This window comes from Cryptomeria japonica, chromosome 7, assembly GCF_030272615.1.
Source record: "Cryptomeria japonica chromosome 7, Sugi_1.0, whole genome shotgun sequence".
Classification (NCBI taxonomy): Eukaryota; Viridiplantae; Streptophyta; class Pinopsida; order Cupressales; family Cupressaceae; genus Cryptomeria; species Cryptomeria japonica.
The window spans coordinates 551,738,021-551,757,149 of record NC_081411.1 but is presented as its reverse complement, the minus strand read 5'-3'; the positions used below and the strand labels follow the sequence as shown (position 1 = coordinate 551,757,149).

At 37.9% G+C, this 19,129-nt stretch overlaps 1 protein-coding gene across 2 annotated transcripts in view; it reads left to right on the top strand.

The window, feature by feature from the left end:
* The window catches only part of LOC131031137 (probable N-acetyl-gamma-glutamyl-phosphate reductase, chloroplastic), a 111,505-nt gene that overhangs the window by 60,280 nt on the left and 32,096 nt on the right, over positions 1 to 19,129 (top strand). Inside the window, exons 8-10 of one of the 2 annotated variants that reach the window (XM_057962176.2) lie at positions 5,185 to 5,304; positions 15,366 to 15,426; positions 15,588 to 15,668. In XM_057962176.2, the coding sequence (XP_057818159.2) occupies positions 5,185 to 5,304; positions 15,366 to 15,426; positions 15,588 to 15,668 (262 nt within the window). The remainder of the gene's footprint in view (positions 1 to 5,184; positions 5,305 to 15,365; positions 15,427 to 15,587; positions 15,669 to 19,129) is intronic. The other variant, XM_057962177.2, reaches the window with a different exon arrangement.

Genomic DNA, 19,129 nt, shown 5'->3' with positions numbered 1-19,129 from the left:
AATTAATTATTATTAAATTAAATTTAAAAATGGAGCGCTTGGGGATATTATTTGCAAAGTCGGCCTCTTCTCTTATTTAATTTTTATTTATTTTGGCCTATTTTCCAAGTCGGCCTATGGGCAATTGCAATGGTGAGCGCCTATATAGTAGGGGTATTTTGAAGCATTTTAATCCATCATTCAATCATTTATTCAAATGCGATTTGGAGAAGCAATAGAAGTGCGAAGTTTGATCCAAGAAGGAGTGCGAAGTTTGATCTAAGAAGGAGTGCGAACTTTGTTGGAGGCTAGAGTTGGAGCGAATTTTCCTCAAGGCGCTGAAAACTAAAAGGTGGTGAAGTTGATAAAGGAGGCGCATTTTGCTAGAAGACTTCGATCTTCATTTTGCCTAGCGAATTTCCTAATTTTGCATCGTTTTTTAGAGTTAGTTCTCAAGAAAAGGTATGGCGAGATCTCCCTTGTCCAAATTTTGAAATTTTGAATTTCCAATTACGTAATCATATTTAGGAAATGATAATTCAAAGATTTATCATGAAGTTTCCTAAATTTAAAACTTAAATCCAGTCTATATTTCTACGTTCCAAGATATATTACTCATTATGAAATGTTGTGTAGGTGTCAAGATGGCGACCCCAAAGGCAGGAGCATCCACTAGTCGTCCAACCCTCATGAAGGAAGATCAAAAGAATGAAGAATTGGAGACCAAGATCGTGTCAAAATGGAGCAATATTGGAGATACCAACTTGGGAAACTTCAGTATGAAGAAGTTTCGAGAGGTCCCTTATATTGGAAAGCCATCACCTGTCGCAAGGAGAATAATTGAAAGTGGCATTATCAAGGCAGCCGGCTTCCCTCCAGCAGTCCAGTGTCCTGAGCTGATGATCGAGTGTGCCCGCCATTATGACCCGCAATCAAGATCAATCGTGTCCAAGGAAGGAAACACTTTGGCTTACCTTTTAGAGGAGGCTATCAGTGAAGCTCTCCATTTACCAGAACATAAAGATATGATTTACAAAAGCTTGGAAGGGGCTAGATCCATGTACGAAGATGATCCAGACACTTGCTTGAGCATCATCAATAAGAATTGGTTACTCAAAAGTCGTCCTCGCCTGAGCAAGATTCCCAACACACCACATAGGATCGACTTCCAGGAAGAGTACAGAGATTTGATAACTTTACTCAATCGAGTTACAGGGGCTCCTCAAGCCTTCTATTTTGAGAAGTGGATGTTCTACTTCATCCAAGTGATAGTTCAAGGAAAAGGAACAATTCATTGGGCTAGAATTATTAGCCATTGCTTGGACGTGCAGTTGAGAAGACTGAAGGCTACCAAGTCATTCCACATGAGCTCATACATCATATATGCCTTGATCAGGAGTTTTGAATATGCAGGACTACCTCATAGAGGAGTGATCGGAAGAGGACCAAGGGAAGTCAGAGTTTGTGAATCTTATGTTCATTTGCATCATCCACCTGGAAGTAACTACAAGTTAGTTAACGATACCTTCACGATGAACATCACCAGGACATTGCAAGGTGGGATTCACAATCGGATATCTCAAGATGCACAGGAGCTTGTGAAGAGGTATGGTGCTTGGTTTATCCAATTCCAGAAGTTTACATATATTAGAGTTCATGGGTGTCCTTCACCACCATATATGTTGCCAAGATATCCGACAGACAGAATAGTGTTATTGGAGGTGACTAGGCAGTTGGCGGCTTATGCAAAGGCATTCAGACACAGGCATGGAAATGGAATTCCTGTGCCTATCATACTAGGGAATTCAGTTGGGTATGTCCTAATGCTCTAGCCATGGATGATGCAGAGAAGGAATTGGCCTTATATTCATTTTCATTCTTTGCCTTGAGAGAGAATTTTGATCCTTATGGATATGTAGAAGAAACAGTTGGTAGAAAGTATAAGCATGAATTTCAGATAGAGGACTTTTTGATGAATCTCTCAAGTGATTTAGAGGTGAAAAGAAAGTTGCATTCCAGATTACCTTTAGATCTCATCAGGAAATGCAAAGTTTACAGAGTGGCCGATCAAGCCCAGGACAATGGCAGACATCTCCAATCATCTTATGACCGAGAGGACAAAACAGTGAAGATAGATTGGAATGAGCCTGAAATTACAGACTTGAGAACTTTGATGGCTCCGATTTTGTCTTGTACTTGCAGATGGGTGGATATACAACATCAAAAGTTGAGAGAACACAACACATCGATGACTTTTACTTTGGAGGAAAGGCCAGGGGAAGGAGGAGCAAGCACAAGCGAAGGCAATCCTCATCCTAGGAGCACAAATGAAGACAATCCTCACCCTAGATGCGTAAGTGAAGGCAATCCTCATCCTAGAAGCGCGAAAAGGAAAGAAAGACCTGAGAAAAGGGAACCCTCCAAGAAGAAGCAAGAGGCCCATCGAGGTCACTCATCTAGCACATCTTCTCGACATGAAAAAGGGACAAGTCAAGGACAAGAGAAGAGGGTACTTGAAGTTGAGGAATCTATGGAATCAATGGTCCAGAATGATAAACATGAAGAAAGGAAAGCACCTCAACGTTCATCAAGTCAATCTCCCCAAGTCAATGAGCTACATGAAGACAAGAATGATGATGAAGTGACATCTCCTCTCCGAGAAGAGGGATTAGTGCCTAAAGAAATACAAGTTAGAGAGACAAGGTCCGCCATTCCAGACTGGTTAAAGGAGAGGCTAACAAGGGTGATTGTGATCGAAGATGAAGATAATGTAATTGATTTAGAAAGCCTTGTTGGAAATTCTCAAGAAGTGACAGAGAGAAGGAAGGCTACCAAGATGTCCAAGATGATCAGAGATGAGACAGGGTCCAGGAAGTTGCAGATAGCTACACCGACAGTAGACAAGTATGAAGGTGAAATCCTTGCAGAAGAGTATGATGTAGAAACATTTGAGCTTGGTCCACTCACAACCGAGCAGACATTGGATGAGGCAACTGATTCATTTGAGGCACTTAAAGACAAGCTTAGAGAAGAAATGGAAAATAATAGAAAACTTGAGCGAGAGGTCGGTGCTTGGAGAGGCTACTTTAGCCATCTCAATCAGCCTTTGGGACGTTAGGATCCAGCAGTATCTCCTGTGCAAGCACTTCCCCTTGAATCAGTTGGTGAGGCAGAAAGAGTTAAGAGCTTGGTTCAGCTTATGAGCTCTTGGATTGACAAATCCCATACCGTTGCCATTGAGTTCGCAACAAGAATGATGCAGACCACCCATCGAGCTATCCAGGTCCTTGAGATCATTCACAACCTAATGATAACAGTAGCCGCCTTTGCCCACACTAGAGATGTTATCATTCCTGTTCTGCAAGTAATCAGGCAAACACCAAGGAAGATCTTAGCACAAGAAAGGATAATGGATGGAGGAGCTCATAATTTGCTCCAGTGGTCAACTCTACTTCAGATGAAGGAAGTTCTTTTCGAAGACATTAGTACGAAATGCAATCAAGTTGAGGAGGTCATTCATCCGATTCAAGACAAGGTGTTTGAGGTGTTGTGTTCCATTCTTGGCAGGAGGATTGAAGATGAGACAGATGTGAATCTTCAAGAGTTGGAGGAGAAGGTCAAGGTCATCTTTTGCAAAGATGAGAATGTTATCACAGATGAGCAAAGAGATCAAATGTTCGCTACTATGCTCCTGATTGAGAAAATCAAAGAACTCGAGCCTGGATGGGATGCAGCTCTTCTCAAGTCTTTTGATCAAGTCATCCACTTGGAGGAACGAATGAGGAATCTTCCAGAGATTCCTATAGCTGGGATCGAAGGAATTGTGTCCAGATTCACTGCATACGCTAAGAAGGAGCATTGGAAAGGGAACAAGGTTCTAGAAGAAAGGTTGTTATAGATGATGTGGCACCTTAATTATCATTGGTCTATGTTTCCTAGATTTTTGTGCCAATTAAATATTTGGCTATGCATTTAATATTGTTCAATAAAAGGGGAACTTTTTGTAATAAAACCCTAATTAGGGTTTAGGTGTCAAAATCTCAGCCGTTGATCTTCTTTTGATCTGGGCCGTTCATTGTAATTGAGGATGCTATATATACCCTCATTCATTTTCATTTTGAAATTAGAAATGAGATATTAGAACTAGAAATAGAGCTTTTGAAGAGAAGAAAGTTATTTTGTAGCAAGATTGAGCATTGAAGAAAGAATTTCAAGCAATTGTTGTCTATGTTGACTTTGAGATCAATAAAATATCGAAGTTATGGTGTTTTATTGCAATTCTCGTGGTTATCTTCATGGTTGTTTACTTTCTTGAATCATTCTCAGTCGAAGTAGTGTTTAAATTTGAAGGACTAAGTGTTGAGCTTGATCTTTGGTGAGATTCACATTCCAAACCACTAGCTTCTTACTGATTGTAAGGATGCCTTGTGTGGTCAACTGGAGATATTTGGATTACTTAAACCTTCAATCATCATTGAACTATTGATATGTACCTTCACGGTAGTGTCTATGATCCTTGATGATTTGAAAATCAATAATCACCTTAGAAGATCGCATCAATCTCAGTAGAGTTGTAATTCCTTGGCAATACTGAAATTGGTCGAATCCTACCAAAGCTAGCCTACATTGAGTCATTCCTAGGATTAAATTAGAATTCATCCTTTCCAAACCCTACCTTTTGATCTTTTGAGAACTTGTTAGTTTTAGGAAAATCTGTTCCTGAACGGAAACGTAAGGCCCCTTGATGAAACAGCATTCACAACGACCACTGGTGCTTATCCACACGTAGAGACCCTACATTACAGAACCTTGGAGTTACCCTGATTGATCCTTCTTCGCGACATCTTCAGCAATCAGAGGCTTTATTCAAGAGAGGATAAGGTACCCTTGGGTATTTTATTCTGTGTTAGGCAGTGTACAAAATACACGTCAACACATGGTAGTGGAATGAAATACAAAAAAATGTTGACTATGTCTTAAATAAACATTTAGTGTCGATATTAATCTGATAGTATGGTTCTTGAAATTTTTGTTTTGACACACCTTTGTTTCTATTAGTTTCTTTGGAGTAACCAAATAATGATTATATATTGTATGTATTGTAAAGATGTTTAGCCCTTAGAATATACATTTTTTGAATGATTTGAGCCTGGTTAGGCAATGAGGCCATGTTTGGTTTTACTGACTCATTTTGTGTCAATTCAGAAAGAAGCTGTTTATGGGCTGACTGAGCTTCTTCGGGAAGATATAAGAAATGCACGTTTAGTGGCAAATCCTGGTTGTTATCCTACTTCTGTCCAACTGCCGCTTGTTCCCCTGCTCAAGGTTTTGAACCTCTTCCTTCTTAGCATGCTTATCTATTTATTGGCTTCTCATCTTTTTGCTTATTGATTGCATTTTGAAAGAAGATTCTAGATCTTTAGTTTTACTTGCATTGTTTTTTGAAAGATTTTATGTCAGCTCCCATTGATATTAAACTACAGAGAATGCTAGCTTTCAAATGGCTGGTCTGTTCTTTGAAAGCCCATTTTTAAGATGAGTTCAACCACGTAGGACATGCCATGAAATAAAAGGCCTCCATGAGGAAAAAGATGGTGCAATTTGACAGCTAAATAATAAAAGCATGTCAGACAATAACAGACTCAGTCAAATTTACATATTGAACATAATGAACATAAAGAACATAATCAACCTAATAAATGAACAAGACAAGTAAACAAACTGCGGCTATATTCACAAAAAAATTAAAAAACAGAAAGTATATCAGATTTGTTTTGGACTTCTGCTGAACTACATGCATGTTCTTTGCAGAGATGCTCATTTAGTGGTCTCTCTTTTGACTTGACTTTCAGTCAGAACTTGTATAGCAACAACTAATTTTAAATACATTACAGACCTCTAATTTCTCACTATCCAATGATCTCTGTTATAAAATTTTAAAGTCGGGAAATGATGACAGCTAGGGTTTTGAGTATTGGAGACTTTTGATCATGGATTGACACAGCACTATTGTGGCATTGACTTCTCCAAGGAAAGACCACCTAGAGGACGTCATGGCCTCATCCAAAAGCTGCAACCTGTTTACATAAGGAAAACCCACAATTTCATGGAAGTGGTCAGATTGACCTCTAGTCCTTGGAGAAAACAAGATATGCAAGGATTCATCAAATACCATTCTCAATTAAGCATACCAAAGTTGATCCTTTTTTCCTCCAAAAATCAGCTTAACATAGAGTAAATGGAGAACAGACTGTGGCTCAAAGAAAGGGCATCAATCTGGAGATTCATGGGAGCCATCCCTAGACCCAAACCCTCAGAGCATGGGTCTATAGGGCAATGGGAAATCCTTTGGGTCAGTTGAACATCTGCTCATGCCAAACAGATATTTCATGGCAGCGTTTACAATATTGGAACAAAAAATTGGATCTTTCAAGGTGGTCCCTTGTTTGTGAGACAGGTTGGGTTATTCATGAAACATTGGGCTCCAACATTCAGACACCCCCTTCTTCCAAGTGATTGGCAGGTGAGTGCTCTAAGAAGAATCGATTTTGCTTTAGGAGAATAAATTATTGCATCAGGAAGACAGAAAGAAAGAAATTTTTTTAATGTCCACAAATCATCAAAAATAGATCAACAGCACAGCAATGCACTTTTTACTTTTACGTGGCTGAAGTATTTATTGCATAGTGATACAATGATAGAAATTAATTGTGCATGCCAGATAAAGTAACATATTCAAGTAGAGGTTGCTTACATACATTTAGGTCAGGGAAGCCTAAGTCAAGATCAGATGCTTTACTTGTCTACAATTACTACATAGAAAAAGTCTCCAATGGTTTTTTGGTTAGAACAAAGCTTTTTGGAACCACCATTTAAGCATGAGCAATTATCCCAAAGCCAATGTAGTCAACAGTTATGCCATATTGTTAATAAATAAATAAATTTTTAGCTGAGTATTAATTGTATGAGTTAGTCGGTTTAAAATGTAATGTTGTTATCGTTGATGGTATTTTTATGCACAATTGAACACAGAATAAAGTATTGAATACTCTATCCTCTCTTGAACAAAGACTTCTCAAATGCTGAAGATTAGCAAAAAGGATCACTTGAGATGACTCCAAGGTTCTTGATGTCAGGTCTTGACTTGTTACATAGTATCTATGGTATTATGTATTTTGCTGTACTTGCAAGGGGACTTACATAGTTCTTCTTTGCTAGATTCAATTCAAGCTCAATGGAATGATGTTTTGCGAATGATGTTGCAATATCGCTCTCTTCTACTGCTATTGATCTTTGAAAAAAAAAATGGAAAAAGGAGTAAGGTTTAGGAATGCTACATTAATGCTAAGAATGCAAGACAATGGACAACTTCAAGTGAGCTCAACTAAGCTTTGCTTTGACATGCTATAAACATCTCCACAATGCTAGTGCAATCTTCTAGGGATAGCTTGGTGATTTTCAAATCACTACCACAAACATAGACATCTTCAAGATGAAGCATATCAATGATAGAATAGTAATTGAAGTTGAGCTTTGGCTAAATTGAGTTTAGTTGACTACACAAGATACTTCACCATTGATAGAGTACTAGTAGTATGAAGTTATGAACAACGAGCTTCACTTTCAATCATGCACATACATCTTTCACTCATCTAAAATACTTGCAAATTCTACTTCAATTTTGTTTTTGTCATTTCAATATTAACTTCTCTCATAAAAAGGATGAAGAAACAAGCAAATGCTTCAAAACTCAATAAGTCACCAACACTTCAATGATTTTATTAATTTTTGCAGCATCGAGCAACAATTCTTCAAAACTCTTCTAATCGATCCTTTACAAATGAAATGAGTTGAGCTTATAGAGAGCTCTCAATTACAATGAATGGCCGAGACTAAATAAGAATCGAGGGCCCAAATTTTGCCACCTAAACCCTAATTAGGGTTAGCTACAACCAAAACACCTAATTATTGCAAATTATTTAATATCATCCAATGGGAATGTGACATCCATTTGGCACAAAATATGAGGAAAAATCCTCCAATAGGAAAAATTGACACCACATAGGATCATAACAAACTATCTTCTAGAATCTTGTTGCCCTTATCCTTTTCTCTTTTTGCAAATTCAATGAATCTGGATGTCATTGATTCAATCTCAGTTATTGGAGCTGCAGGCAGGTTCTTCAATCGTTCTTCCAAGTAATTGACTTCATCTAAGCTTGAGGCAAAGGTCGCCTCCCATCTTGGCCCAAAATCTCGTCTTGCTGGCAAGCACTGTGCATGAGTGGATATCGTCCAGCTACATCTCAAAAGGTGATTCATCTGCTCCAAAGAAGATAGTCTTCACTTGCTCAGCTAGCTGCTCGGCATCAATATCAATTCCTTCATTCTTCTCCTTCTTGAGAATGATCTTGGCTACTTCTAAGATCTTGCCATGTATCAAATTGATTGCCTGATCAACTTGGGTGCATCCACCACTGATGTCTTCTAATATGACCTTCCACATGCGAAGCAAATTACACCACTAGTGGAAATCAGGTTATTGTCCATCTTTCAATATTCCTTTATTCACCAAAGTTTGCCTTGGCATATTTTTTATTACTTGCAATATAGGTATGGTGAAATCTCTAGTGTAAACAAAAGTATCATACGTCGTCATGAGTGCTTGAGTTCTTTCAAGGATGCCCATAGCTTTGTCAAATATCTTTACTAGCTCCCTTATGAATGCATTCGCCCTTTTGAAAGTCTTATTAATCCAAGTATCCATCAGTTGTGATTTGGAGGAGGTGATGGCGGTGGTGCAGCCAAAGGATCATGTTGTCTTAGTAGTATCTTGAGCTGCTGGAGATGATTTCTCAATACACTGTTTTCCTTCTCTACTTGAACTGTCTTTACAGTGTCATTCATATCTTCTATTGCTTGATTAGTGGTGGGAGAACCTAAATCAATAGTCTCCAAGTCATACTCCTCTGCTGTAATCTTGTCTTCGGACTTGTCTACTCTTGGAGTGGCAATCTGTATTATTCTGGATCCTTCACCATCTCTTGCCATCTTTGACATCTTAGTTGTTTTCTTCTTCTTGGTTTGTTGAGTTGCATTCAGGTAGTTGCCTAGATCAATGGGATCCTCCTCTTCTATTATCTCTTCCTCTATCAACCTCTCCGTAAGCTAAGTAGGAATAGCCTATCTCTCTTCTTCGACTTGCATTTCATCCAATTGCTGATCTTCTCAGGGTGGATATGTAACTTCTTGATCTTCATCTTCAACGTTCACATATGCATCACTGCCTGCCTTGTCATTGACTGGCTTAGGTGGGACTGCCATGTCTTGATTCAATGGTTGCTTTCCCTTGTCTGACTTTTCACACCTATTCTGAATTGTAGATTCCACAGACTTTTTCATCTCATGATCAATGCTCTCTCTAGGTGGGTGATTTTCCTGGACAACTGCTTGATTCATTTCCATCTCATGCACGAAAGAGGTACTAGTAGAAGGGCGATGTCCCGAACTTGACTTATGCTTCTTCCTTGGAGGCTCTTCTTTGTTAATTTCTTTCCTCTTAGATCCTTTGGAATGGTCTAACTGGGTGGTGCTTCTACTCTGGCTTTCGCTTTCTGTCTCATCATCAGAAGACTCTACCTCTCCCATCAATTCAAATGTTAGCTGAGTGCCTTGGCTCTTCAATATATGGGTTTGCGCATCTACCCATCGCCTTGTGTATGATAAAACTAGCTTTAGTAAATCCTCTAAGTTAATGCTCTCTACCTCAATCCAATTGACTTTCACTTCTTTGTCCTTCTCTTGCTCATATACTGGGTGGATACACCTTCCACTGTCTTGTGCTTGATCGGGAATGTCAAATATCTTGCTTGCTCTAACAATATCAATAGGTAGTCTTGAACACATTCTCTTCCTTATGTCTAGATCATCTTTAGCGTTCATGAAATGGTCTTCTAACTGTAACTTATGCTTGTGTCTTCTTCCACTTGATCTTTTGATGTTGTCGTAGGGACCGAAACTGTCTTTGTAAAAGTATGGGATTAGAAGGAGAGACTTCAATTCTTCATCCACCTTCTCTACCGCTTGCAAGGATGGGCACACTTCCAATGACTGTCCAACTGAAATGGGAAATGAAATCCTTGACTTGTGTTTTTTCTTCTAAACTTTGTTGTATGCCATCAATTGCCTCACCAACTTGAGCAATATTAGCTTGTCGGTAGGATATCTCGGTAGCATGTAAGGCGGGCAAGAGCATCCTTGCACTCTTATATAGGTGAACTTGGGAAACTGGATAAACCAAGCATCAAACTTCTCTACTAGCTCTTTTGCCTATGGGGATAGTCTTTGATGAATGGCACCTTGTAAAGTCCTTGCTATGTGCATAGTAAGGGCATCATTGACTCTTCTATAATGTATCTTGCTAGGGTAATGCAGCTGTGTATATGATTCACATGCTCTCAATTCTCCAGCTCTTGTCTTGAGAATTTCACACTTATGAATACCAACAATTGAAGAATATTACTCAAAGTAGAAGTTAAGCATCCACATCAAAAGCTCAGGCTAACTTTACACATTGAATGAAAATCATCCATCCAAAGAAAGTATGAGAAAAAGTTTCACCAATCTAAACTATCAATCCTTCATTCATCTAACAACTTCAAAGCAAATTACTCAAAGCAAATCTATTCCAAGTGTTGAAGAAAATATGCAACCATGCAACCACTTGATAATAATAGGACTTCAAAACAATATTGATAATGAACTTTTTATTATTCAAGTAGCTCTACGCAACAATTTCATAAATCTCTCCACATTGAAATGAAATGAGAGAATGAGTTTATATAGAGTTTCTGAAATCAAATGAATGGCCGAGATCAATCTAAGATCAACGATCGAGATTAATTAGGGTTTCCCAAAATAAATCTAATATCTAGTGAATTCAAGACAAGTGGCACAAGGTGCTATCTTTTAGGATTGCACCCCCTTCTCCTATTGAGAGGCAGAATGTTCAATGAACTTGGACACAATCTGATCAACCTCTTCCATTGTGACATGTGGTAGCATACTGATCCTGAATTTTAATCCTTCCAAGTCATCTGCACATACAACAAAAGTGATTTCCCAATCTAGTTCCTTCTTTTGGAAAGCATCTCTAATAGACAGGAGGTTTGATGCCTTAAACAAATTCTGCTTCAAGATTGGTCTAGTGGAGAAGATTTCCTGTGTCTTGATCTTTAGGTTTTCCGGCTGCATATCCTTCTCTCGGATGTTTTCTTTCTCGAGCACTTCCGCAGCTACAAGGAAAACCTTGTCTTGGTTTTCTTTTATCTGCTATTCAGCTTTGTCAACATCTGCCTTCACTTTCTCCAAGACTTCACTGCGTGCAAACAATGTCCAATGCCAACTATTGAAGTCATATGCAACACCTACTTCAATTATATTTCCATCAATTAATTCTTGCTTCGAAACTCCTTTCAATTCTCTAAGGCATGGGACATTTGTGTCTTGAATATCTTGGAGATCAGCCCATGCTTTTGCCATGCTTGCAATCCTGGAGAATAAAGAGGAGGTTTGTCCATATGTCAATGCTAACCTTTCCACAAATGTGGCTGCCTTTTTACCTGTGTTTTCCATCCATGCCTTGGTCTCTTTGCCTGTCACTGCTTCTTCCTCAGAAAGTTTGACTGTTTCTTGTGAATTCAAGAGTAGAGAAGCTTCCGGGTTGGCTTGGTTAAGTGGTTTAGTCAAGTGCTGAATGTATTCCCTCAGGCTCTCAACTTCTCTTTTGTATTCTTTCTTCTTTTCTACTTTTTTTTTTAGTCTTGCCTTCATGGAATCAATTGAATTATCCAAGTCTTCAGCTTCGTGCTTCTTGGTAGTTGGTTCTAAACTGATTGTAGTGATTTCATATTCATGGGGACCAATATCCCCTTTTGCCTTGTCCACTTTTGGCACAACAATTTGCACTGTCCTACAACTGGCTTCATCTCTCTGGATGGTGGAAAACCTTCTGGCTGGCTTCTTTGTGGCAACCTTCATTAGTGCTTTAATAGAATGTGCTCTTTTGGTGGTCATTAACCTGCATAACACATGAAAATTCAATATTATTTTCAAAGTTTTAATTCTGATTTTAGACCTTTTTTACTTGGAAAATTTCACTTTCAGCTTGTCAAAAAGCTAAATTTCTATGAAAAAGTAGACTGAAAGTGAAGAATTTGGTCTAGAAATTGATAAATTTCAAGAGAAATAAAACAAAATAATAAAAGAATTCAGTCAAATTCAGATTTTGGATCATGAAATTTGATCTTATGACTGAAATCTACCTTCAATTCTGAAAATTTTGTCCAAAACTCAGAAAAAAGAACTTTGTTTTATCTTCCCAACACTTAGAAAATTTTACTCCTTCAAAATTCTTCTTCAAAAATCAACTTTCACAAAAATATGAGAGAGAAAACTTCTTCTCTATTGCTCTCCAAATTTCCAACCTGAATAATGAATTTGAAAGTGACTGGTTGAAAATATATAGTTTAAGGATTTTAAACTTAGAAGCTTCATCCTTGTGTTTTTTTGTTTTTTCTAATTTTTTATTTTTTTTTGTGTTTTTCTGTTTTAAATCTTTCCAAAATGGAAAGTTTTATTTGTCTCTCAAAATTCCATCCTTAGCTAAGGAATCTTCTAGAACTTTCTTTCAATTTCTAAATTTTTCTAAATTTTTCAAAAATATTTCTAAGCGTTGAAATTATTTTCCCTTTCAAAAATAATTTTGTGTTGGAAAATATTAAAAATATTTGATGTGTCAAGTTTATTTTCCAACCCGTTCGTTGATTGACCCTTGATTTCATGTGCAATTTTTGTCGTTGATAATTCGCCCAAGATTTGAAGGTTAGACATGATTTGAAGATTAGACATGATGATCAACTTGACCATGACGATCAACTTACCATGGCAACTGAATTATCCAAGTCTTTAGCTTCCTGCTTCTTGCTATGTTCATATATGATCTACCATATCAATACTGGATTTATCTAGAACAAAACCTTAATTAGGGTTTCCACCTTGCTTTTTGCACTTGGAGACCTAATTTTGCAGTTCCGAGGACATGGGTACTGATGAAATGGCTTGAGGAATGTTCTTCTCGAACAAAACCCTAATTAGGGGTTTTACCCTGCTTTTTAGACTTAGAAGACCAAATTTTTTTAAAATCCTGAAGACATGGGTAGTGATAATATGACCTGAGGAACAAAACCCTAATCCTACTTTCAAAACAACAAAAAAAGCAAAAAAGCAAAAAAGCAAAAAGCAAAAAAGCAAAAAGCAAGACAAAAAAGATGCTTCCTGAATTGTGCCCAAAGTGCCAAAAACAAAACTTTCTAAATTTAGAAAAAAGCAAAAAAAGTAGAAATTCCTAAAAGAAAAAGTTGTGAGAAATGACCCAAAGCAATTGCGATCCTCGTCCTTCAGACCTTCTAAGCACTCTGACAACGTTTAAACATGATTCTAAGGGGGTCCCCATCTGCGATGGGGCGATGTGTGAAATAGGTCACAACAAGCCCCCAACAGAGTTAAGGGGCAGCAACCCTCGTGGGGGTCTAGGGGCAAAACCCCTTGCAGGGGTCTACCCCCAGTGGAGTCTTTGGGCAACAATAGAGCAGGGTGAAGAGCGGAGCTTGCACCAGCAAGCACAAATAAGGCCTCCAAAACCTCACAACTTTCATTATGAATGTCATTTTCAAAATTTTATCACTTGTTTTGTTTTGACTTGGAGTTTTTGACTGGGGGCCATGGGAGATGCGTGGGTGTCCTTGGGATGATCAAGGGTGTCGTGAAAGTCCCCTTGACGTCTTGACATTCATGATGTCCACAATGTAGGTGGTGGTGTGGTGGGGGTGTTTCCCCCAAGTGCTTGCATCCCAGAAATGTCCTGGTCGCAGAAATCGAGGATTTTGGGGGAAATGTGTTCCTATGGTTCACTAGATACAAAAGACACATGGATGAGTTTCTGAAGGGAAGAGTTTTGGTTTTGCTACCATTGAAGAGACATGTTTCTTAAGATGAAGGCTTTGGAATGACCAATGTACATGATTTGAATTGTGTGGTGCTAGTTTATGCCAAACTAGCTGAATCAAGCTATTTTGGAGTCTGGTAAAAAATATGCTCCAAGCAATGGGGGCCTTGGTGGTTCTGCTTGACTCTTGATCACTTGGTGCATGAGACCTTTAAAAATTTGATTTTGAAAGAAAACATCTCCTAGTGGTGGTGTTAATTTTTCTTGTTGAAAAAGTGGTTATGGGTTCTTTGAAGGTGAACTATATAAAATTTAGAGAGGCATAGCTTTTCTTTATTATTTCTAGTTCCAGTTGGTCATTGCATGTAGGCATAAAATCACTTGGGAGATTATCAATTTCATATGTTTCTTGGTTCAATGCACTCGCTGTTCTTAGGTCTTGTGCATTGTCAAAAAAGTGTTGGAAATTGAAAGTTGCTTTGAGAGCTTCATACTTGATCCTAAGTGTAACACATACAGGGTTCAGGTAATTTAAAAAAAAAAATGATCCTTTATGATATGATCTATCTTTAACTATTATCAAATGAAATTTAAAACAATCCCGAAGGCTGTTGTACTTCCTTCTGTTCATTGCTCTTACTGATATACATATTCATAGTGCAAAACCTATGTATTGATCATTTTTGCCCTTTAAGATAAACACAAAGATTTTCATATTACTTGCAATTAGTTCGATTTTCTCATGGTGAATAAGATAAGTGCCATGGGTTCCACGCTTCTAGGGTGTGGTTTCTGATGTCTTTTTAATTATTTGACATAATTTGCAGTGCCTATGATGTAATGAACTTTTCTGGATGTTCAAACTGCAGTTACAGCATGATATCAAACCATTGCATATTTTATTAAGTTCAGTTAAAGCATAAAATTGTGTATTTGTTCATTTTTATGTCAAAATAATAAACAGGCTGTTGTACTTCCTTCTGTTCATTGCTCTTACTGATATACATATTGATAGTGCAAAACCTATGTATTGATCATTTTTGCCCTTTTAGATAAACACAAAGATTTTCATATTAATTGCAATTAGTTCGATTTTCTCATGGTGAATAAGACAAGTGCCATGGGTTCCACGCTTCTAGGGTATGGTTTCTGATGTCTTTTTAATTATTTGACATAATTTGCAGTGCCTATGATGTAATGAACTTTTCTGGATGTTCAAACTGCAGTTACAGCATGATATCAAACCATTGCATATTTTATTAAGTTCAGTTAAAGCTTAAAATTTTGTTTTTGTTCATTTTTATGTCAAAATAATAAACATATTTTGATGACTTTTCATCTCTGTATGCTTTTAATTCATAGCATCTTCTCAATTATTCAGGCTGGGCTCATACAAACAAATAATATCATTATCGATGCCAAATCTGGCGTGAGTGGTGCAGGTTTGGTTGGATCCTTAAAATATTATGTCATTTTTTTTATTTTTCAGTTTTTAGTTTCTTCATATATGCATTATTGACAACTTTGTCCCCATTGTCAATGAGCTGTTAAATAAAGAGGTTAGTGATTTAATTACACATAATGTGTGTATGTTCCTGTATAGGCCGTGGAGCAAAGGAGGCAAATTTGTATACTGAAATTGCTGAAGGAGTCCATGCATATGGTATAACCAAGCACCGTCATGGTGAGTGTTCCATCCTGTTGGTTGAGAATCAATTACTGGTTCTTGTTTTCTTTCATAGAAAGAATCAGGGGACATCTTCAGCTTATTTCATTTAGTCATCAGAGCTACCTTGATGACTGGATGAAATTTTGTATTTTAAGACGAGATTAACTTATTTCTTGTTATTGCTTCTGTGCCTTTGCCACCCATAGATATCAGCAGGTCTGATGTATTGGCAGGTTGCAGGACCAATTGTTCACCTTCTCCATGTCCTGATAACTAACTAACTCCCTAGCTTCAATCTAGGTCTACTTTACTGCTACCAATGTAACGCAACTTCCTAGGCTAAGGCAGCTATGGTTTTGTGTGTGTACATAATGTATCTTGAGAGTCAGTAAGTCATATGTGTTGGCAAGCTAAAGGACTGATAGTTTAGCACTTCACTGGCTCACCAACTAATTAACTCCCTAACCTGATGTAAGCCTACTCTACAGGTACCAATATATTGCAACTCCTCCAGAAAATGCAGCTAAGGGATTGTGTGTATATATATTTGATTGAACAATTCATGATAGAAATATTCTCCTGCGAGATTTTAAATATGCATTATCTCAAGTTTAGAAGCAAACAAACAAACATCAACTTACATATTTTTATGCTATCCAATCATCATAATTTGAAAATAGATATAATTTCAATTACGGGTATATATAATCAAAGAATATTCCTAACCTTTACATGTTCAGAATAGTCAGAGTTAATGTCACACCAAGAAGAATTGGCAGTGGTTGGATTCATCCACATATAAATAGAGGGATTCTCTCAAAAGATGGTCTGAACTATGGTATTGCAAGGAACCTGCAAATATAAATAATATCCTGCAGAATATAACATGCATAACAGGGCTCAATTAAGAAGGAAAATGCACAGATATAAAAGAAATTAAAATATATAATGTTCGTGGCACCAATGTGAGAGGGCACTGGGATAACTCCTGCTTGTTATGCCCTAAATTTTCAGTTTTGATTGTTTGGCATTTTGTCAAACACTTGGCATGCAAACCTCTGAATTCTGATTTTTCTGGGTCTGATATGAATTTCTGAGTTTGTTGTTTGAATTTTGGATTGATTGTGTTGCAATTACATGTACCAAATAAGAGAGAACATAACAAACAACACAATAATACCAAAGGAACCCTTTATTGGTAAAATATGAGGTCTGATTACAAATAAATCAGGTATTTATCAGACTGTAACAGCAAGTACAAACCTTAAGTATTTGAGTGTTCAAAAATTACAACATACCTGGAGGATGCATAACTCCAATGGCAATGAGACAAGCAATGTAGAAGACCATATGATGATGAAACAAACTCCAATCTGGACTCCAACAAGTGTGAGATTTCTATAGATTACTGGAAGGTCTGAAACACAATGCTGATTACAAATTTGGTGATGCCAAACTCTCCAAAATCTCCTCCAAACCCTAGCACTTAGCAATGAAATTACTAACAAACCCTTGCTCAAACAAATGTAAACCTGCTGCGAGCACTGTTCACGTCACTGCAGCATCACTGTTCATATCACTGCAAATAAGCCCCAAAATGAAACCTAAATGAATCCACCTCTTCAAGGAATGTTGGGGTTTTGTCCAACCTTCCAATCTCTAGGAAGTTTTCGTTCCCAGAAGTCTGTTTTGTTGCAGAAACTCTTCTCCAGAGCTCAAATCCAATTTTGTGTTGTAAAAATGAATGATTGAATGGCAAAAAGATGCCTCCTCATGTCACTTTATTGACCTTTAAAGTTCAACACCCTAATTAGGCTTTCTTGCATACTTTATTAAAGTTTATTTAAATAAAATAATGTCTCCTCAAAAGTGGGATTGCATGTTAAGCCCATTATGCAATTATTAAATTATTTTTCTTCATGAGCTAATACCCCTCAATGACCACCTTTTTAAAAGAACGTTATGCTGCTTGGACATGGGGTCCTTTTATTATTTACTAAGTTACCAATTCGGGTACGGATACGGGGTACAAATTCGGGTACGGATTCGCGGATTCGACAATTTTTTTTTTCTTGGGTACAAGTACGGGTACGTCCGTACACACACACACATATATATATATATACATATATATTTTTATTTTATATATATTTGTATACATATATTATATATATGTTCAAACATCAAAATTATATATATGTTGGGGCAAAATTAGGGTTTAGATGTTAAAAAAATATAAAAAAAGGTTTTTTATTGTTTTTTGTGTTTTATGACCCGTGGGCACTGTTTTTGGGAACCCACGGGCCTTGGTTCTCTTGGGTCCGCCTGGGTTCTCCCTGGGTTCCTCCCGGGTTCTACCCAGGTGGTTGGGTTCCCAGCCACTTGGGCAGGACCCGGGAGGAACCCAGGGAGAACCCGGGTGGACCTGAACCCAGCCACTTGGGCAGGACCCGGGAGGAACCCAGGGAGAACCCGGGCGGACCTAGGAGAACCAAGGCCCCACCCAGCCACCTGGGCAAGACCCGGGAGGAACCTAGGGAGAACCCGGGCTGACCCAAGAGAACCAAGGCCAGTGGGTTCCCAAAAACGGGGCCCACGGGTCATAAAAACACAAAAAACAATAAAAAAACACCTTTTTTTATACTTTTTGAACATCTAAACCCTAATTTTGCCCCTTATGATGCATGAAATGTATCAAAACATATATATAATTTTGATGTTTGAACATATATATAATATATGTATACATATATATATAAAATTAAAATATATATATATATGTACGGACGTACCCGTACTTGTACCCAAGAATTTTTTTTTTTGTCAAATCCCAAAGAATCCAGCCACTTGGGCAGGACCCGAGAGGAACCTAGGGAGAACCCGGGGAGAATCAGGACCGGGCAAGAACCAGGACTTGGACCCAGCCCATTTTGCCAAGAACCGGTATCTTAGATTATTTATTATAAAGTGACATTAATAATCACTTTATTTTATTTAATTAAATATTAAAGCCAACAGTTTAACATTTAATTTTTATTCAAACCTCATCACCTGGCCACCCTGAACTAAAAATTGATGATGCACGTGCCATCTTGGTGATGTCTAAAAATAGCGGGTAGGCTGATAGTCCCCTCCTAAAAAAAAGGGATCCTCCCTACAAAATAGGAACTGCAACCAAAGCTTCCAGAATGATCCTTGAGGTCTCCTAATGTGTTTTGGTCAACTCCCAATCAATCCCTAAAAAATAGGAACCCTCCTAAAATTTTGGAAATTGCCTCAGACTGTCAAAAATGGCTTATGAAGTCCCTGTGTAGCTCCACAAACCTCAGAATGGTTTCCCTTTCCACTCCACTGTCCTATGGGAACCTAATGGTAGGCCAATCCTTGCTCAATTGCCTATCACCTAGGGAGGGGACATTACAATCCTCCCTTCTCGAGATTGCTTTCCCTCAAGCAAACACCAATCAACCTGCTGC